This window comes from Zootoca vivipara, chromosome 4 (assembly GCF_963506605.1).
Source record: "Zootoca vivipara chromosome 4, rZooViv1.1, whole genome shotgun sequence".
NCBI classification, from domain to species: Eukaryota; Metazoa; Chordata; class Lepidosauria; order Squamata; family Lacertidae; genus Zootoca; species Zootoca vivipara.
This window is the reverse complement of record NC_083279.1, coordinates 44,670,429-44,692,200: the sequence shown is the minus strand read 5'-3', so window position 1 is coordinate 44,692,200 and position 21,772 is coordinate 44,670,429. Positions and strand designations below refer to the sequence as shown.

Sequence of the window (21,772 nt, the reverse complement as noted above, 5' to 3'; positions counted from 1 at the left end):
TCGCCGGGTGACCCTGGGCCATTCACTCCTGGGAGTTCCTGCACCTCTTTTTCTGGGGGGAGGAAAGCTCTGGTTTTGAGGATAACATTGGCACAGCGAACACTGATCTAACGGGAGGTATAAATGTGTAATAAATGAAATGCCCTTGGAAAGTTTCCTAGTGGGAACGTCCCCTGTTCTCGGTGCCCACCATTTTGCAATGCTCATGGAGGAGTCTTGCTGATTGCTATTGAACTATTCAGGCGGTAACTTTCGTAAAAGCAATATGTTGAGGAGGGTTTTTTCTGTGTTTCTTTGTTTTTTAAGAAGAAAACCTCTATGGTACTTGGAGATGACGCTCTACCCCGGCTTGCAGGCGACTCTCTATGGTCGCTGCTCTAGCGGTCTCCGTTGCTAGTGGCAGGCGGTTTGTTTACTTCCGGGATCCAGGCTGCTCGCGCTTCCTTCTGTCTCCTAGGCGCCTCCCCCTCGAGCCTGTCATGGGGGAGGCCGAGGAGCAGGTGCCCGGTGAGTCCCAGTCCCGTCCCCCCCTCGTCTCGGGAACCTAGTTGGTTGGTGCCGGCGCCCCTCGCCTGCTTCTGTCGTCATCTGCGGGCCCAGCGAGACGAGCGCGCGGCAGGTTCCCCGCTGCCTCCTGTTGTTTTCCTCTCCTCTCCCCCCACTTTGCCCTTAATTTCCTCCGTATTGCATGGTAGAGGCAGGGAGAACCGGGCAATTTGCTTCAGACTCAGGAGAGTTTGAACCCATTCCTAGCCCGTGCTTGCTCAGAAGTAAGTCCCATTTACTTCTTGGGGGACTTATTTCCAAGTAAGTAAAACGCCCTCAATGTTTTCAGCCCCATTATGCACAGTGGCACATTGTATTGCAGGGCGTTATTTTTAGGCCACATGTTCCATTCCAGATGAGTGAGGAAAATGGCTAAAAGGTCAGATATAGGGCCTGTCACACACTTCTTCATGCAGCACATACTCAAACTCGGAACTCGCTCCCACAGCAGGCAGTGTGACTGGGAAGGCTTTAAAAAAGAAAGAAAGAATTAGACACATTCAAGGAGGATAAGTTTATTCATGACTACTAGCCAGAATGATTAGGCTCTGTTTCCATGGTTGGAGGCAATATGCTTCTGAATACCAGTTACTGGAAACTGCAGGAAGGGAGAGTGCTTTTCTGCCTGGGTCCTGCCTGCCAACTTCCCACAGGTTGGCCACAGTGAGAACAGGACGCTGGACTAGATGGGCCATTGGCCTGATTGATAAAGCTCTTAAAATGTTCTTATTTGGCAAGACTCATTGAATTAAAGTGTTAAAAGTAACTGGTAACCACTTTTTCAAATTTTGGCCTCACCTCCCAGGAAAAGTTTTTAACAGAGCGATACTATTAATGTGTACCCAGAAGCAAATCTCATAAAAGTTCAGTAGGGTTTGCTCTGAGGTAACTGTTTAGGATTGCAGCCTTTGTTTGTTTCCTTGCTACTTGTGTTTTCAATTTGAAATCCGGAATCCCACCTGTATCTAACAGCACTGCTTGTCATATGACACTATCTGATAAAGTATTTGGACAATTTAATAAAATATTTGTCTCTATATTAGCAGAACTTCGGACACAAAGGGCAGAAAAATACCCCCAAGGATTTTGGAATCTTAAAATACCTGAAGGGCTGTTATATAGTTGTGTGTTTTCCCCTGTTCCAGCTTGATAGGTTGCAACCAATTGGTTCAAATTACAAGAACATTTTAGATTAAACATAAGAAGAACTTCCTAACAGCATGAGCTGTTCAGTAGTGGAGCAGACTGCTTCTAAAGGTGATACACTCCTTTTTTAGATATTTGTAAGCAGAAGGTGAGTATGCCGTAAAAGTGAATTTCCTGCAGCAGGACAAAGCTGAACTAGATTACTTTTGAGGTCTCTTCCAGATGCCATTCTCCCACAAAGAATGCTGTTAGGAGTAATGTATGAAATAGAATTTACAGTAATATTTACGCTATTTTATTCTTTTTTAGAATCAGGTGCTGTATTCACTTTTGGAAAAAGCAAATTTGCTGATAACGTGCCTAGCAAGTTTTGGTTTAAAAATGACAAGCCTTTTCACATATCATGTGGAGATGAACATACTTCTGTTGTAACAGGTTAGTGTGTAAGGTTTTCTTTTAATTGCTTTCTATAGCAGCATTTCAGGAAAAACAAGTTAGCATTGTAGTAGTATTGTCACAAATTCAAAATATTTTATTGTGAAGGTTCCTGTCCTGATCACACTGTGGTAGCAGTCTGAACCCACTTACTTGAGAGTAAGCCCTATTGTATCCAGTAGGATATACTTCGAAGAAAGCATGCATTGAATTGCACAATGAAGGCCCAGTCCCGAGGCAAACTTGGATGTTATATGGAAGTAATGATGGTTGCAAGATGGTAACATGACCTTCTTGTGTTTGTGAAATGGAAGTCTTTATTTATTTATATTTTATTGATGCAATTTCAATTAAAAGAAATAAACTAATACAGAAAAAAGAAGGGAAAGTGAGGGGGAGAAAAAGAACAAACACAGAGACAGAAAAAACTCAATATAAGATACTCCCATACATTCTTATTTAAATGGACATAGTGTTATCCTAATACTTATGTAAATGTGAAATGGAAATTCAGGTATCTTTTCATGTTGGGAAACGTGCCATGAGCTTTGTATGCATCTCCCTGATCTAAAAACTTTAAAATGTATCATAAAAACAAGCAATTACAATAAAAATTTTTTGCAAGAGGCTGTTTCTTGATTAATTCAAAATTCAGTCTCTTGGTGATTTACTTTATACACATTTATCCAATATTTTCTATCATCAAGAGAAGGGAGGCTTCTGAGAGCAGCTTGCAATCTCAAAAAAACAATAAGCAATAAAGCAATAATTGTTACTCCTAAAGTAAATTTCACAAGATCCTTGAAATTGTATTCTTGGTGATAATACCAAAATTCAGCAGCAACTGAAGCCATGCAGTTTACAAGTCATCATTAACTCAGGACTAGAACTGGCTGAAATATGATGATCAAAGACTTAAAAACAAGTGCTGATGTTCAAAGATCATCTGAAAAATCTCTTTGGGAGACTGGTATCAATTTTGAAAAATACAGTACAATCCTAATCCTGGATCCACTGGCTGTTAGAGTGGGTTGACTTTATAATCATTGTCAGCCTGGATACCTCAGTTGGTTAGAGCATGGTGCTGATAATGCCAAGGTTGCAAGTTGGATCTCCATATGGGACAGCTGCATATTCCTGCATTGCTGGGGTTTGGCCCAGATGATATTGAGGGTCCCTTCCAACCATTGGAGCCATCTCCATGGGGCCATGGGTGCTTGGGCATCCACAAAAATATAATTGTGGGGGCTGGGCACCCAAAAAGTCAATGAGAAAAGCCGGCAGGTGGCAGTGGCACTGCCTCCGGGAGAAAAGCAGTTCAGCTACAGTACAATTTATGAAATACAGAAAAAAAGCTAAAAAAGAAGAAGATACATGTGAGGTTTTATTTAGCAACAAAGCAAACTCATTGGTGATCACCTTTTTTATATTCTGTAGAAAATGGTAAACTTTACATGTTTGGAAGCAACAACTGGGGACAACTAGGATTTGGAACAAGGAATACTGTCAACAAGCCAACTTGTGTGAAAGGTTAGTCTCGCATAATGTGGTTTTATAATAGATGCCGTAATTGAAAATGAGCTGAAGAATGAACTTACTGTGATTCCTAACACCACTACTGGAATAGCTCTCACTACATTTGGGACATAGGCACAGCTTTCATATGAGAACTCTTAACAGCTATTGCTCCACTTTATTTAAGAGAGAGAGAGAGAGAGAGAGAGAGAGAGAGAGAGAGAGAGAGAGAGAGAGGAAAACAAAAGGCATTTGAGAATTGAAATAGAAAAGTTAGAAAATAACCACAGACAAAGCCTTTCAACTACAGTACAATTTATGAAATACAGAAAAAAAGCTAAAAAAGAAGAAGATACATGTGAGGTTTTATTTAGCAACAAATAAACTTTTCAAAGCAAAGGGGGGTTGTTTCTTTTGTAGAAGGGCAATGGCACTGATAAATTATTTTCATATACATTTTTTATTTAAGGCAAAGAAGAAACTCTAATATAACTCTAACTCTTGACAAAATGCATAGTATTTTTTGTTCTCCCATCATTTTAAGATTTAAGGTATTTGACAATCCAATGTTTTCTCCTGAAGTATTGAAAATATACCTTCTTTTATAATACAAGCCCATCCTAAATAACAGGACATGTGCTGTGTCCTGTGGTTTAAACTAATAGGATGAGGAGTGAAAAAATCAATGTTTTGGTTCGTTTCTGGCCAGGAACACTTAAGCAAAGAGTATCAGCCTTGATTTACTCCCAGGTTAAGTGAGTGTAGGACTGCAGCCTTAATGATCCATTATTATTATAAAGATGTCATTGAATTAGAACAGGTTCTGTGGGCAAATTTGCAAAATGGAAAAACCGCAGCCAATAATACATTCCAAACTATTATGTTGGTTGCTCTAGAATGGATGTTTCAAACCTAATTTCAGTGGCTAATGTGCACCTGTGGGTTCCATGCTGGTAACTTCTAGAGTATGGAAGGTCTAGCTTTTTGCCATTTCCCCACTTGCCACTGATAATATGGTTAGTAGACAGTATGTAAAGTTGGAGCTTAATACATTTAACAGTATTTTTTTAAAATGGTAACCACTGTCTATTTAATCCTCAGCTTTAAAACCAGAAAAAGTAAAACTAGCTGCTTGCGGGAGAAACCACACCTTGATTTATACAGGTTTGTCATCTATATTTGCACATCAAATATCTTATGGCTGCTTTTTGCGCATATTCTAAGAAATGGTCAGAACCTTAAACAAACAAACACCCCATTATGTACACCTTTTAAGCTGTTTTATATTGAACAAGTCATTTGGTCCATCTGCTGTAAAATGGCCAGATTTGACTGGCTGCACCTTTCCTAAGGCCCGAGACATCTGAAATTCATTAACTAGAAAGGCTGCGACTGAATGTCATCCGTATGCATGCATAGTATGTGATCTACATCTAAGTTGTGACCCTCACTAGTCCTCACTGAATAATTTTCAACTATCCTTAAGAGAGCTGATTTTTTTTTGAAAAACAATATATTGGATAAGATTTTGCTTAGCAGTAGCTAACCTGTTCAGTGTGTTTAACCCAAATAAACCTCTGGTTACATAGATCTTTCTGTGGAGATGGTAATAGTAAGGAAGTCATTTGTTTTCTTATTGTGAATTCAGGTACTAAATCTGATGCTGCCATCCTACTGAGATGGAAACATGCAAGGTTGCTCCTGTTGATAAATTCCTGGAAGGCATTTAACATTTATAGGAAAAGTCTATTTTCCTTGTCACGGTGGAATTTAAAGTCTTCAGTAATGTTGTGAAATGAATAATTTTGAAAATATTTATATCCGATTGCCATTCTTATGTCTGTATTCCCTTGTAAATTATGTACATTTGTCATGTACATGAATGCTTTTTAATCAGGACCAAAGGTGTCAGGTTAAACATGAGAAAGGCACATGTTGTGGTTAATTAATTTAATGCCCATCATTAACATTTGTAGTTTGTATGTTCGAGCAAGATTGCATTTAATTAACTTTGGCCTGAGTACACATGCTAATTGATTCTCATTGCTAGCTGAGCCTTTACCTGCAATCTTCTGATCTTGTTGAACTACAGCTTCCTCAGCCCCATTGCAAATTGTCTATGTCTGAGGTACTTTTCCTTCTGTTTAGAAGGGAAGGAATAAAACAAGTCATTCGTATTTGTAAATATTGATTTCCAGCCATGAGCAGAAACTACTTTTCCTATGTTATGCATATTCCACTAATATATATTTTTAGAAGGTAGAATCCTGCTGCAGAGCAATGATTCTTAAGAATGTAAATAGGAATTTCTATAGGCAGACTTTGAGCATTTGAGGGCACCAGGGATCGACCTTTTGTACATGGGTGAAAATAAACTTGAGCTGGTCTGATTTTTTTAGGTTTTGCTGTTGCTTCAGATGAGAGTGTGCTTATTCTACATGTGCTTTTCTGTGTGCAGAACAAGGAAATGTATATGCTGCTGGAGGTAACAGTGAAGGGCAGTTGGGATTAGGTGACACAGAGGAAAGAAGCACATTTCATCTAATTAGTTTTTTTAGTAACCAGCACAAGATCAAACAGCTGGCAGCTGGATCCTACACGTCAGCAGCATTAACTGGTAAGCCCAACAGCTAACACAAATGTTATGTTAATGTGTGTGTGTGTTATTTGAGGCCTTATATATTTTCCAGTTGACATTTGTGGAAGCCTGATAAAAAAGATCACTTTGCATCTATCCAAGGACAAATGTATTGTTGCAAATACTAGGTGAAAATGTCGGCGATTTTGACAGCTTGATACAGGTTTCCAGAAACATCCTTACTTGGCTCCTAGTTCTTGACTGAGAGGTACATCGTTGAACAGCAAATGCTTTGCTTAACTCTTTGGAAAGTATCCTGCCCTACAGTTATTTATCAGGTTCTCCTATAATTTTAGGGGAAATTTTTGTGAGTATCCAAATTATTATGAACCTATTTAGGTGTATAATAGCATATATTTATATTCAAGGGTGTCTTCCTAGGCCCTTTGTAGCTTGACAGTTTGACTACCACAGTCTCCTAGCTTTCAGATTGAACCGCTCCTAAATGTAGCCATTTTCTATGTAATTTACTCCAATTTCATTGCTGTCTTGATTTAAGAGAGAAATAAGTTTAGATAGGAGGGCATAACATTTAGCAATCTGTTTCCAGATACAACATGCTGTTTCTTATGCATGCCGGGGTGGTGGTGGTGGTGGTTATGGATCCAGTGAAGTTTTTACTGTGATTTTTGAAATGCAGCTCTCTATCATTTCAAGATGCTTTTAAAATTCCCCTCCACCAAACTCCTCGGGTTTAAAATGCCCTATGTTGTATTGCAAGAACTGCATTTCAGGAATCACAATATTGAGGTGTTGCTGTAAATTGGAAATACCATGTATGGGGTATGCTACCTCCACGAACTCATTCCAGTTGCCCTGCACAATTTCAGTGGTTAGTGTCTCATGGAGATTTCTGCATGATGTAGAATGCTGGAAATCAGGATTCTAAACTGCATGGGGAGCCCACATGGGTAGAAGTTGGCTCTCTGCTTCTTACAGTTGCCCTCAAACTTGTGGAGGGAAAGGGGTTTTACAAAGCACAACAGCCATGATATAGTGGCCACGTAAGCCGTGAATAGTACTTACATGGTCACTAGATCATGGATCCTAGGTTTTGTAATGCCAACTTATTTAAATAAGTAAATAATACACTTACAAAACTCTCTTTTCTTTTAAGAGGATGGACAGCTTTTTATGTGGGGGGACAATTCCGAAGGACAAATTGGTTTGGCTGACGAAGCTAATGCATATGTTCCTCATCAAGTGGATGTTGGTAAACCCATTTCCTGGATCTCTTGTGGATACTACCACTCCGCCTTAATAACACGTAAGTGTGGAAATCTGGAGAGATGCAGAGGTGTGGTGTACTTTCAATCATTAAATCCGATTAAGCCCCTTATAGTAGTTTGGGATTAGATTGCCTGTCATTACTTGGTTAAGAGTTTGGATTCTGTTTTTGCTTGGATATACTGTATGCTACTAATTTGGTGATGGTCAGACTCTTATAAAGTATTGATCATGAACCTATTAATCTCTGCAAAGATGGTTTGGGCTTATTATTTGGGGAAAGCATAATCCTTAACATACAGATAGCTGAGATAAATAAACTGACAGATTCTGCACACAGAAGGTACGGGTTTTGAGCATTAACTACTGTAGTGGGGAAATGGTAATGGAATTTATTGACTGTTGAAATAAGATCAGTAGTCATATAAAGCTGGTAAGGAATTTATTTCTGTAATCTGATCTTTCTGCAATTTGTGCAGAGTTGTTGCAATATAGTTTAATGATGATGATGATTAATAATAATCTAATCTAGTGATGGGCCTGTAGTCTAAAAATAAAGTGGTGGTGTGTTTAAGTTTAAATACAGTCCTGTTTTATAAGATAACATTTGTCATAAAGGAGACATGCAAAAAAAACCCTCTTTTGTCCTAGCCTTTGTCTCAGTCTTGCTGCTTTGTTGTTTTCTTACAGGAGATGGAGAACTTTATACTTTTGGGGAGCCTGAGAATGGAAAACTAGGTCTTTCAAAAGAGCAACTGAAAAACTACAAGGTGCCACAACTTGTTTCTGGAATTTCTGGTAGGGCCAATAAGGTTGCCTGTGGAGGAGGACACACAGTAGTGCTTGCAGGTATACCAGCTTCTTCTCAAATTGTGGGCTCATGTTTTAATCCCCACAGTCCTAAACTGCTGAATCCACACATTTAAATGGGTCCACCTACATACCACTTAGCATATTGGATGCTGTATGTCAAAGATGGTGGAGACGATTATGAAATAGCTGCTTAGTTTCTTTTGAAATAATTTAGCAAAATTAATTTGCAAGGTGTCAGTGGCAAATGGATGTAGTGATGGAAATTGTAGAGCAAAACCAAATAAATAAAAGTTATTTAAAAGTGATGGAAGAAGGGGAAGAATTGGCTAAGAAAGGGGACAGTGTGAAGCATCTGTCTAGAGGCAGGTCCACACCATACATTTAATGCACTTTCAACACATATTTAAAACACATGAGTTTCCCCCAAAGGTTCTTGGGAACTGTGGTTTTTCCCACACAGAAGTTCCCAGCATCTTTAACGAAGTATAGTTCCCAGGATTCTTTGGGGGAAGTCATGTGCATTAAATATACCTATTATGTGATTTAAATGTATGGTGTGGATCTGCTCATGTTCAGTGGTCCTCTTATATGATGTAGAGTTTTAGTGCGGGGTTTACACCATTTGCACATATGCACAGTACTAGAACTAGTAGCTAAATTAGCTGTTAGTCTGGTGGTGATTTTACATTACCAAAGCAGAGACAGTGAAAAGCCAACAACATTCAGGCCTGTGGCATGCTACTACTCAGGCTGAATCCTATGTGTTCTGGTTGATTCTTATTACTGACTTGACTAGGCTGAGATGTTAGTGAGACTAGACCCTGCATAAGGGAATAGGGGTAAAGGTGTTTACTATTCTAAATAACATCTAACCCTCTTACTGAGGCTTTTAAACAGGTGTAGATTTTTGTTTTGTTTTGTTTTGTTTCCTTGTTTTGTTTTGTTTTGTTTTTGCTTCTGTATCTTCCAGCAGAGGGAGCTTTAATATTTTATTTAGTATAATTATTCTTACAGTGATATTATGGTTTTAAATATATTGGTTATTCTCATTTTTAAAAATCTGTCTCTCATTATCTTTAGTTTTAATTACAAGGCCTGGTGTACGCATCACATTGAACCATAGGCTAAAACAAAATGTGGTTTAGTGTGAACATGCTGCTCAATTCCAGTGGTGCTTCTCCTTCACTCCTGCTGATGTGCAGTAGACATATGAAGTGTTGTTTCCTCCAAACCACAAGCAGAAAATCAAGAACAATTCTTGGTTACTACTCAACTACTCATTGATGGTTGGAAGAGACATACCTGTGTTCAGATGACATGACAAGTCACATTCTGTAGCATGCCAGGAATTGGGGAGGAACAGCATGGGAACTTTTGAGCAGTGTGCACTAGGAAACTCGGAGGATGGAAAACTATGGATAGAATATTAATCTCATGTATGTTTTTCAGAGGGGAAGGTCTACACATTTGGCCTTGGCCAATATGGGCAGCTTGGACATGGTACATTCATTTTTGAAATTTCTGAACCAAAGATAGTGGATTATTTGAGAAAGCATAAAATCTGTAACATTGCCAGTGGGGAAAACCATACAGCTGTAGTAACAGGTATGTATGTGGTTAGCTGTGAAATACATTTGCAATGCTATTGGTGTATTTTTGTACATAATACAAAATTTTCCTGTTTTTAAATCTGCCAGGTCACAGAGAGATGCGTAAAACTTTTCCTATGAAACATTTTAAATAAAATTTTCTCAAATTAAGACTCAGAACAGCTGAAAGGGACACTCTGGGGCTAAGGGCAAGTTATATAAACAGAAACTCGAGGGAGTACCATTGAAGAAAGCAATGCTTCTGTTGTTTGAATCAATTGTTCCTGCTGAAGGGGTCTTTCTGAGTTTGATGGAGCCTTAAGCAACAGAGGGACTTGGAATAATATGTGTTTGTATTTGTTTGCGGTTCAGGGAAGTAGGGTAAGAGTGTCCTTTTATAAGTTACCAAATATTAAATATGTATAAATGGAGGTGACAAGACCCTGGTGGCCTTAATCATATTTCATAGTAATTCTTATCTATATGTAGTTTATTAAACAAAACAAAAAACCACGCAACATGTACAGCACAGTCCTATACATGCCTCCTCAAAATGGATCTCAATAAATTCAATGGGGTATACTCTCTGGTGTGAATATTGCAGTGACATTTGCTTAGTTCATATTCAGTGGCCAAGCCATGGGCTGAGCATTGGGTCGTGCTTGAGGTTTGTGTGCTCTTTCCTCCACAATGTTTCCTTCACATGCTTTGACATACTCCCTGGTGCAGGCAAGCCATAATTGGTAATTAAGTCTGAACTGACAAACTGTGGTATGCCTACAAATTAGAATGGGAATCCATAGGTTCATGATGCATATGTGTGGTTTAACCCATTCTTATGATTTTAATGGAAATTGCAAACCAGGCAAGAATACCAGCGGCAGCTGCTGAAGTGTTTAGACAGGCTTAATGGGAAGCACTCTTTTCAGAAGAGTGCAAAACCTGGCGTGTAGTACTCAGTTACCAATCGTGAGTACACATCTTAATTTAATGAAGTCATCAAGATTGCTGAATAAATCTCCACACTGTGCAATAAATATATTCACCAGATGTGTTTTCCTGTTCATATGCTAATTTTATTTAAGCCTAATTAATGTAATTCAAAAGATACATGACCCTTCTGCTAATGATGCTAGCGGTTTTTCTGCTGCAAATCTATTTTCTGATCAGCTTGCCTTCTCTAGTTTCAACAGCTTGTATGTACTTCCTATAGATTTGGGTCAGTAGCTGTCCTTTTTTCATGGCCTTAATGGTCCTAGTGGTTGATGAAGATTTAGTATATCTACTCTTGATACTTGGAGCACTAACTCCTTATTTTTACTGATTCAATGGTTCCATTAGGAAGCAATTGACATCGAAAACTTGAGAATGTCAACATTCCATAATATTCAAATGTAATAATATTATGAACATCATTTTCATAGCTATATGTTTACATTACCCAGATTAACTTGTTTTTTTCCTTCCTCTAGTGAAAAAACTTATGTTTCAGGTAGAAATACTTATTTCAGAATTCTTGCTCTTGGAAAGAAAGTGATTCTCCTTTCTAAGTAGTTGTTGTGGCTTCACACACTGCTTTTTACACACTGCTGCATTACATGTTAGTAAACATGCTTCTTTCTCCACATTTAGAGAATGGCCTTATGTATACCTTTGGAGATGGACGGCATGGCAAATTAGGACTTGGGGAAGAAAATTACACCAATCAATTTTTTCCTACACTATGTTCCAATTTTTGGGGGTTTGCTATACAGTTGGTAAGGCTTCATTTTTTTCTTCATTCTCTGAAATACTAATTCAGTATATCTCATGTTGTACTTAAAGGTTCCATATTTAGAGGTCATCCATATATTTATACTGTGCTATATTTTTTAATTGTAGATGAGCACTGGAGACATTAGTATTTCTTGGTATGTCTTTTTTAAATAATTTGTTTACTTTTTCTGTTTAGATAGAAAAATAGATTTGTATAAGTTGTTTCTTTGTGATCAAAGCCAGTGCTGCACTGTGTGCACTGTAAACTGTTTGAAGGAATGCACATCTTTAAGCAAATTTATTAGATTCTACAACAGATTCTTAGATTTCCGTACAGCAGTTGGGATATAAACCTCCGCTACTTAATGGATTTTTTGACATCAAGGCTACGATCAAGGCTACACCCAGCATGTCGCTATTTTGCCAAAATAATCATATTAGGGTGAGGTATCAAAACAAGTTTGCCAAAAGGCACACTTTTTCTAGCCCTTCCACAATTGCTTCACGGACAGAGTGAGGGTGAGTTAAGTCTCCCTGAGACAATCACATAGAAAAAGAGCACCACCAAATGGTAATCTCACACCAATATCTCATTTCTTTCCATTTAGAGTCTCATATTTGTCACGATGACCTTGCTCAAAATACTATGATTTGGAAATGATGCATAACATGTGTTGAGTGACTGTAATGATGAAAGTTCTGAAGATTGTACCAAATCATTAGGAGTGTACTTTCTGCTTAGGTTTCTCCTTCCTATGTACCTGCAAAGTTTACAGCCTCCATTAATCCCTGCATTGACTTTGTACTGTAGGTTTCCTGTGGTGGTTGTCATATGCTAGTTTTTGCCACACCGAGGCCTAAAGAACTGGGTGAAACTCATGTGACAGACCAAAAGGAACACCACTTGTCTGCTGTGGTCTCTGAAGTGGGTGGAGATGCATTAGTAATAGACACCTTCCATCGGACGTTATCAGCACGCTTGCGGCGGAGAGCAAAGGTATATTTTAAACTGTCTCTACTGAGCTTCAAAAAAGTCAAAAGACATCATGATCACACCTAGTTGCCATGCAACAAATCACCTCCAGGGGCAGTGCAGGCTGTATACGCCAAAGGCCAAGAGATTCACTAGGAAACACTTGGAGGAGAACTGCTTGACTTTCAGTATTAAAATTTCCAGGCAGCTGTACAATAAAATACTGAGATCCAAGATGGTAAACCTCCCTAAGTTTTTTTTAATTGAAAAGTGCTATGAAAATATCTGTATTATAAGTAAATAAATAAATAGCATATCAAACTTCCATGCTACTATCTGTAGTTGACTGGTAATTTATTGTGATAATAATTCCTTTACAGTATTATGTCTTTCTTTAACTGAACAGTAGGTGCAGCCTCTACCTTGCATGATTGTAGTTTTACTGATACATGCAGTTTGAACTTACTATAGCCTTGGTATTTTCATCTGTCCTGAATCTGGCCAGGGAAGACCCAGCACACATTGTAGATGGTTTTCTGACTTCAAGCATTACTGCACTGTAGGCAGATTCACAGTGCTCATTCTAGGAAAATGAAAAGCAAACACTGCTCTCAATCTACCCTGCATTGTATCACTGTCCTTTATTGGTTACCTTGAAGTGTCTCAAAAGCTGCTATGCTTTCTTTTAACCCTTTCACAAGGACAAATCACCGGAACAGGTTAATCGGCTGGTACGAACACTTCCTCCATTAGGAGAAGGTCCTTCAAAGCTTGCATCCTGTGCCATCAGCAACACTATTCCCCTTGGTATACTCAGATCAAACCACCTTGACTCAGAGGCAGCTAATGGAAGTCAAGGCACCCAATCTGCTTTGGATGGTGAAACAGGTAAACTAATTTTTTATCATTAGTTTCTGTTATGCTCCTATAAATCATTTGTGGGGGTTTTTTTTAGCATCAGAGGTCCTTAAAACTGCAATGCAGTAATCACTTAGAGTCTCACTTGCTGAGATACTGAGCAACATAAATACAGGACAAGTGCAATACATCTACATTTGAAGTCACTTGGCAGGGTTATGTGATTGGATTTTTTCCCTTTCCACCATGGGCTCATTTGCCTGCCACTGAAAATTTAGCTCATAGTTTACTGTGAGCATGCCAACCTGAGTGTTCAGAAGAAACTACAATTCCAGGCTTAGCATGATGTCTGGACCAGAGACTGTAGTTTGCTTTGCTCCATACAAACCAAGATCTGTACTTAAGTTTTGCTTTTGACTTACGGATTGTGGTTTGTTTGAGCAAAACAAACTGCTATATCTGTTTCAGACATAACATAAAGTCATGGTCTGTGGTTTCTTTCTCCCAAGTGCTAGTAGGAAGGAGAAAATTGGCCCAGACTGCATGTTCATGGTAAACCATTAACTATTGTTTAACCAGACATGTGAACTGGGCCATGAGAGATCCATGCTTTTTTGCTTGCTTTTCTCAATTAAATAAGCCTCCCCGCCTCCATATTTGCTGCCATTTGACCCATAGGGCAAGCAAAATATGTAGGCATCATTATGGACAGAAAACACATTCTTCCTTTTATTTCATTTACAGAAACAAGGTTACTCCTCCTGCCAGTTGGGACTGCCAGGAACCCTTCTGTTTCATTTCTTTCTCGGTAATTAGAGGAGCATCCAGACTTCCTTTTCTTCAAATAAGTGCATACATGAATAACTGCATATCCTGTATTTTGTTTTAAAGGAGATAAGAAAGAGGAGAGCAATGATGTAGAGAGCTCAGCAGAAGATGATTCAGATGAAAATGAGGGTAGAACCCTTGGGAACACCACAGATGTCTTGAATATGGTAATATTTATTTATTTATTTATTTAGTCTCCACAGATCTCAGGGGGCTCACAACATAAAAATACAATATAAAAACACAAAATACATGATAAAAACACGAACAAAACATCCCACAAACTAACAACCCCCTCCCACAAACACATCTACTACTAGTGATTGTATTTATACTTTGGTTTGTGGCTGAGGTATAACTGTTTTCCTGTGGCGTGTCCGGTGGCAGTAGCAGCAGCAGGAAGAGCACAGGAATCTTTCCTGGGCCACTGTCACACTCCTCAGTTACAATATACCAGTGTTTCTCAACCTTTTTGGGGCCAAGGCACACTTGTTCCATGAAAAAAATCACGAGGCACACCACCATTAAAAAAGTTAAAAAATTTAACTCTGTGCCGCCCTATATTGACTATATAATTATGACTGTAAGAAACACTTGCCAATTGCTGTGTTGGTTGCAATCTCCTGTAATAAGGCTTCACAAGCCGCTGATTTCTCTGCCAGCACAATCCTTTGCTCAGCAAGTTTCAGGTTGAGCTCATCCAGCCAGCTTCTTTAAGTTTGTCTAAAACCACCCTCCCGTGGTGGTGGCTGTTGAGAGCTGTGCTCGCCCCGTGTCGTGACCCGGCCGGCTTCCTTTCCGGCGGGTTAGTGTCTGCTATTGGCGGCCGCCAGGCACGTGACAATGCAAATCGCCCTTCTCGTCGCCGCACGTCGCGGCACACCAGCCAGCGTCTTGACAGCGGTTGAGAAACGCTGCAATATACAGTGGTACCTCTACTTACGAATGTTTCTACTTACGAATGGAGCTCCGTCCGCCATCTTGGATACGGTTTAGATAGGATTCTTTCTACTTACGAATTTTTAGATAGGATTTTTTCTACTTACGAATTTTTTCTCCCAATGCATTCCTATGGGATTCGACTTACAATTTTTTTCTACTTACAAATGTGCGTTTGGAACGCATTAAATTCGTAAGTACCGTGTTTCCCCTTTTTTAAGACACCGTCTTATAACTTTTTTTCCTCAAAAAAACACACGGTGTCTTATTTTCAGGGGATGTCTTTTTTATTATTCTTATTACAGTACCTTACAGCTGTTCTTGGTAATATATGGGAAGCCAGAGCAGGTGGAGAGCATGCAACACTGTCCAGGACAGGGGTCAGCAAACTTTTAATGTGGGGGGCCAGTTCACTGTCCCTCAGAATTTGTGGCGGGCTAGACCGTGCGCGCGTGCACACACACACACATACGCCCATGCCTTCCTTCCCTCCCCGCGTTCAGATGGAGCAGGCTGGGCTGAGGAGGGGGCATCCCGTCAGCGCTGGGTCTCGGCTTGTGCTGAGGGGCCGCAGCCACCCTGCCAGGAAGGGCCCCTACCCCGGGGTGTCCATGATCATGCTGCTAAAGTGCCACCGCCAAGCAGCACAGAGGAGTCCTCCTCCTCCTCCCTCCTTGCAGGCTCTCTGCTTCCGCGGCGCTGCTGGGCTCTCCGAGCGCTCTGCGCTGCAGCAGCCGCCAGTTCTGGGCTGCAGGGAGAGCAGGCAGGGCGTGTGCGTGCAACCTGCAGGAATCAATGCACTCCCATCTGCGGCACGTGAAAATGGCCCGGGAGGGCCACCTCCGCCACCTCTGCTGCCAGGTCAGGTCCCTGCCGTAGCTGCAGGCTTCCCGCGGGGGCCGCCTGCGAAGCGCCGCACCGAGACTCCCCGGGAGAAGGCGCGCGGGGGCTGAAACCAGAGGCAGCGGGGAGCGGATTCCGGCCCCGCTGATGTCAGGCGTGTGGCAGTCCCCTGAGCTGAAGCGCAGCTCGGGGGACTGGCGGCAGCAGCGGGGCTTCCTCGGGGAAGGCAGGCAGGCAGGCAACAACAGTCCCGGAGCCGAAGCTCAGCGGGCGCTGCTTGCCGCCTGCCTGCCTGCCTTCCCCGCCAGTCCCCCGAGCCGAAGCGCAGCTTGGAGACTGGCGTCGACAGCGGGGCTTCCTCGGATCGGCAGCTGGGCGCCGACTCGGCAGGCCACCGGATCAAGGAAGTGGCCTGCCGGGTCGGCACTGATCAGTGCTGCGCGGAGCACCAGATCGAGGAGCCGGTCTGCAGAGTCAGCGCCCAGCAGCGCCGCACAGAGCATCGCCTCCCACGGCGTTGCTGGGCGCTGACTCTGCAGACCGGCTCCTCGATCCAGTGCTCCGCGCAGCACTGATCAGCGCCGACCCGGCAGGCCGCCGGATCAAAGAAGCAGCCTGCCGGGTCGGCGCCCAGCACGGGTTGAGGAAGCTTCCGGGGGGGGGGAGAGAAAGAGGAAAAAGGTGTCGGCGGGGAGGGAAAACGCGCAAGTCCTCTCCCCTTTCTTTCCTGCTTAGCCGGCTTGCGGGCATTTTACAGGAACAAACAACGTGAATAGAAAAAAGAGGCAACGAGCCCGGTCAGCGGTGTCTCCCTCCCTCCAACTCCCCCCCACACCAAATGGAACTTCCCGACCCCCCCCCCCAACTTTTCGCCAAAGGCATCCTCGGCCCCGTTCCCACTTTCGCTGCTGGGTGCCTGCATGTCTTATTTTCGGGGTATGTCTTATATTTTAAAAATCTCAAAAATCCTGCCATGGCTTACTTTATGACTACGGCTTAAAAAAGGGGAAACACGGTAGAGGTACCACTGTATAGAGAAAATGGTTTAATATGGACATAATCAACTATGGTTTCAAGGGCGTAGCCAGGATCAAAACTAGGGGGGGGCAAGCCATGATCATTCAGGGGCGGGGCCACAAAGTGGGAACGTGGGCGGGGCTACAGGGCCAGCTGGCCTGGCGACATCGTGGTGGCAGCAGCGGCCACCTTGTGCTTCTGGGGCTGGCAACGGCGGCGGCTACCCTGCTTGGCTGGAGAGGACGGGAGGGTCGGGCAGGCAAGAGGGGGTGACAGGGTGGGCGAGGGCAAGGCAAGGCACGGCCGCAGTCACGACGGCTCCGAGGCGTTGCTGCATATCAGCATAATATTTCAACCATGTTGTGGGTTCAAGCCCCACCTTAGGAAAAAATTCCTGCATTGCAGGGGGTTGGACTAGATGACCCTTGTGGTCCCTTCCGACTACAATTCTATGATTCTATTGATATATTGCCATAGCATATGCATCATTCTGCTTTCTTGAATTGTCCTACTCCTAGGCATAGCAGCCAACTCCTAGAGGCCTAGGTGCCTCCCCCCCCCCAATTACTAGTAAATACCGTATGTGAAAGAGTCATCCCCCCCATGTTGATGGGCTTTCTATGTGGGGCTTATCTACCCCCCCCCCATATTTTATTAAGAATGGAAGAGGGAGGGAAGGAAGGAAGAAATAGAGAGAGGGATAACTCATATTTGTGGGTGCCTCTGGGTGACGCTGTGATGCTGGAACTCTGCAGCAAGAGGACGGGAGGGTCGGGCAGGCGAGAGGGGGTAGCAGGGCGGGTGAGGGCGAGGGAAGGCACGGCCGCAGTCACGACAGCTCCGAGGCGTTGCTGCATATCAGCATAATATTTCAACCATGTTGTGGGTTCAAGCCCCACCTTGGGGGAAAAATCCTGCATTGCAGGGGGTTGGACTAGATGACCCTTGTGGTCCCTTCCGACTACAATTCTATGATTCCATTGATATATTACCATAGCATATGCATCATTCTGCTTTCTTGAATTGTCCTACTCCTAGGCATAGCAGCCAAATCCTAGAGGCCTAGGTGCCTCACCCCCCCCCCCAATTACTGGTAAATACCGTATTTGAAAGAGTCACCCCCCCATTTTGATGGGCTTTCTATGTGGGGCTTATCTGCCCCCCCCCAGTATTTTATTAAGGATGGAAGAGGGAGGGAAGGAAGGAATAATAGAGAGAGGGATACCTCATATTTGTGGGTGCCTCTGGGTGATGCTGTGAAGCTGGAACTCTGCAGCAAGAGGATGGGAGGGTCGGGCAGGGGAGAGGGGGTGGCAGGGCAGGCGAGGGCGAGGCAAGACAGGGCCGCAGTCTCGATGGCTCCGAGGCGTTGCTGCATATCAGCATAATATTTCAACCATGTTGTGGGTTCAAGCCCCACATTGGGGAAAAATTCCTGCATTGCAGGGGGTTGGACTAGATGACCCTTGTGGTCCCTTCCGACTACAATTCCATGATTCTATTGATATATTACCATAGCATATGCATGATTCTGCTTTCTTGAATTGTCCTAGGCATAGCAGCCAACTCCTAGAGGCCTAGGTGCCTCCCCCCCCCAAAAGAAATTACTGGTAAATACTGTATTTTAAAGAGTCCTCCCCCCCCCATGTTGATGGGCTTTCTATGTGGGGCTTATCTGCCCCCCCCCAGTATTTTATTGAGGATGGAAGAGGGAGGAAAGGAAGGAAGAAATAGAGAGAGGGATAACTCACATTTGTGGGTGCCTCGGGCTGACGCTGTGATGCTAGAACTCTGCAGCAAGAGGAAGATACCGGTACACCTGTACAGGAGCCTTGTAAGCAGCTTTCTCTCTGCTTGATTTACAGCAGGCACGTCCAAGAGGTAGATTGTGATCTACCAGTAGATCACTGGATGTCTGTGGTAGATCACTGCTAGATCACTGGCACCCCTAAAAAAAGCTCACCCAAATTTTTCCTCCTCCCTAAAAAAAGCTGAACTATGACCTGAAGCCCTAAACAAAAATGGGCCTCCCTCCCTCCTAAAAGAAGCTCAACAAGTTTGACCTAAACCCCCCAAAACAGGGCTTCCCTTCCTTAAAAAAACTCAACAGCTTTGACCTGAACCCCCCAAAAGGGGGTAGATCACTCCCAGTTTTTAACTCTGTGAGTAGATCAGAGTCTCTTGGGAGGTGGCCACCCCTGATTTACAGTATACAGATGCAGGAGGAGGGGCAGACTGGAACACCAATGCTTTTTATAAACATCACTGTGTCTATCAAAGCTACAGCCCCCCTCTGCACCCTCATTAAATCGCCAATAGAACTGTTAATGCGATCCCTGAATGCCCATTAACAACTCCCACTGAATAACAATAGGGTGAATAGGGTGGACCTTGCCTGAAGGGATATTCTGCTCCATTGTCTTAACTGCTTAAGTACTGGTAGCCACTTTGCTTTATTTATTTGATGTGTTTTTGTTACAGCTGTGTTCCCCGCCCCCAGCAAGTGGAGAGCTGCTCTTGCTAAAGCAAAGCCCTTTCCACTTCAGTTTTTGGAGGGGCAAAGTATTGGTTATGGTCTGTAAAATACAATATTTTTTTGCTTCTAGGGGGGGCAGCTGCCCCCCCCTGTCTACACCCATGTATGGTTTAGTGTTTCGGGAATGGGCCATGGGCACACGAAAGCTCATACCTATGACGAAAGCTCATACCTATGACAAACTTAGTTGGTCTCTAAGGTGCTACTAGGAGGGTTTTTTTAATTTTGGTTTCGACAACGTCAGACCAACACTACGTCAGACCAACCTACCTGTAAAAAGTAGGCCTGTTTTAGTAAAGAAAAGTTAAGTCTAGCCACAGTTTAGCTTGGAAACTTAACATTAAACTGTGGTTTCTTAAAAACTGAAACAAGAACTTCCAGTCTCCTTGCAACTGCTGGAGAGGGAGAGTGTGGTGCACAAGCCCAAGTCCATTTTGGTTTTACTGGGGACCTCTGTAGTTTAGTATCTAGGTAGCAAGAAAATTTGCATACTTCTGGGTAAATGTTTTGCATTAATGTTAGTTAAAAGGATCATGTAGGAGGGGATGGGAAAAACCTCTGCCTGAGATCTTGGAGAACTGCTACCCCTCACAGTAGACAGTAATGTGTATCTAATGTTGTTTTGTTAGTTCATGAGTTCATGAATGTGTATCTAATGTTGTTTTGTTAGCTAGTTGCTGTTACTGTATTTACTACTCATATTAAAATATTTTCCAGACCCACGTGATGAGAGTGAATCCCGATGACCATTCCTTAGAGTTAGCACCAGTACAAAAACAGAAGGTACTGCCAATTTATATATGTATTTTATTTTATTTATTTGCTTATTTTTTTTAAAAAAAATATTTTATCTAAAAAGTGGTTATCTTTCCTTTTGCTATAAAACATTAACTACAGTAACCCTACTGATTCTAGTTTTAAAAAACCCAAAACAGGTAAATTTTAAATATGCCTTAATAAGAGTTGTCACATAAAACAATTTTATTGCATCTTTTGTTTCCAGGAAGAATGTATTTAGGATAAGGGCAAATCTTTCCCCACACCAGGTTGCTTTTCTGGTTATTACTAGCGAAAGGTTTATATACATTGTTGTTATTTTCAAAATACAACCTATTTTGAGCATTATACTTTTTCATCAGGGGGCTGCAATGGGAAAAGTGGGCAGGAGAATCCTGCTGTGCAAGTGGAATTGTGCTTATGCTTCTCTGGATCTTGCCTATTTTCTTCCTCATCTTTTTTGTTACCTTCATTTATGATCATCTTCCATCCTGTCAAGCTGCTTATATTCCTTTTCATGTTGTGATTTATTTGCCTTTTGTCTTTCTCTCATTTTATTTGTAACACTCTCCTTTCTTTTCCCCCCCTTTTCTTGCTTCCCATGTGGAGTAGAAGAAAAATAAAAATGGGAAACTGGATATTCATGGTAAGGGTGGGATGAAAGAGTCTGTTCCTCCCCCGAGTTCAGAAGGGTTTGGAATTGGGTGGCACATCTTCTCAAGTGGAACCTATACATTCAGAGTGTCTAGGAAAGGATCCCAATTTAGAAAAAGTTTTTATGATGCTTTTGTGAGGAAAATTAAGGCTGGTAAAAAGTACTCAAAAAGTAAGTCTGCGCAGGCCATTACTGTTAGGGGACTGAAGCCTGACACTGACCAGGCTATTAAAAAGAATTTAAAGTAGCAAAAAAGGGAAAATTCGACCAAGTAAATTCTAGTTCAACCCCTCAGGAGCTGCCATTCAGCCATGCTAGGGATGGTATGATAGAAAAACACTATGTGGATTGCCAGGGAAATAAAGCAGACACTAAAGTAGTGAAATCTGATAAATATGGCAAAATATATGAGCAAGGTAAAGAAAACAATGAAAAACAGAGAGAGTTTAAACTCAAGGAAATATTTATGAAGCAAACAGCAGTAAGTGTGTCATCATCTTCAAGTGAGGAAACTAGTAATGAGTCAGCAAAATATGTTCTTCAGATAAACCAGTATAATTATGGCAAAATAACAAAGAGAGAAATGGATGTAGAAAACCGAAATATAAATTGGGAGAAGGAGCAAAATAAAGAAAAGGAGTGTTTTGAAGATACCAGTATGCAAACTCAGAGTGAGGAGAAT

At 41.9% G+C, this 21,772-nt stretch overlaps 1 protein-coding gene across 3 annotated transcripts in view; it reads left to right on the top strand.

Annotated features, from left to right (window-relative positions):
* The first annotated feature begins 424 nt into the window (after window positions 1-424).
* Window positions 425-21,772, top strand: part of RPGR (retinitis pigmentosa GTPase regulator) — a 40,898-nt gene continuing 19,550 nt past the window's right edge. Inside the window, exons 1-13 of one of the 3 annotated variants that reach the window (XM_035114671.2) lie at window positions 425-507; window positions 2,002-2,127; window positions 3,565-3,657; window positions 4,744-4,806; window positions 6,101-6,259; window positions 7,398-7,547; window positions 8,198-8,356; window positions 9,770-9,925; window positions 11,542-11,666; window positions 12,476-12,661; window positions 13,339-13,525; window positions 14,387-14,490; window positions 20,376-20,441. In XM_035114671.2, the coding sequence (XP_034970562.2) occupies window positions 480-507; window positions 2,002-2,127; window positions 3,565-3,657; window positions 4,744-4,806; window positions 6,101-6,259; window positions 7,398-7,547; window positions 8,198-8,356; window positions 9,770-9,925; window positions 11,542-11,666; window positions 12,476-12,661; window positions 13,339-13,525; window positions 14,387-14,490; window positions 20,376-20,441 (1,602 nt within the window). In that variant the 5' untranslated portion in view covers window positions 425-479. The other 2 variants (XM_035114669.2, XM_060273535.1) reach the window with 2 other exon arrangements.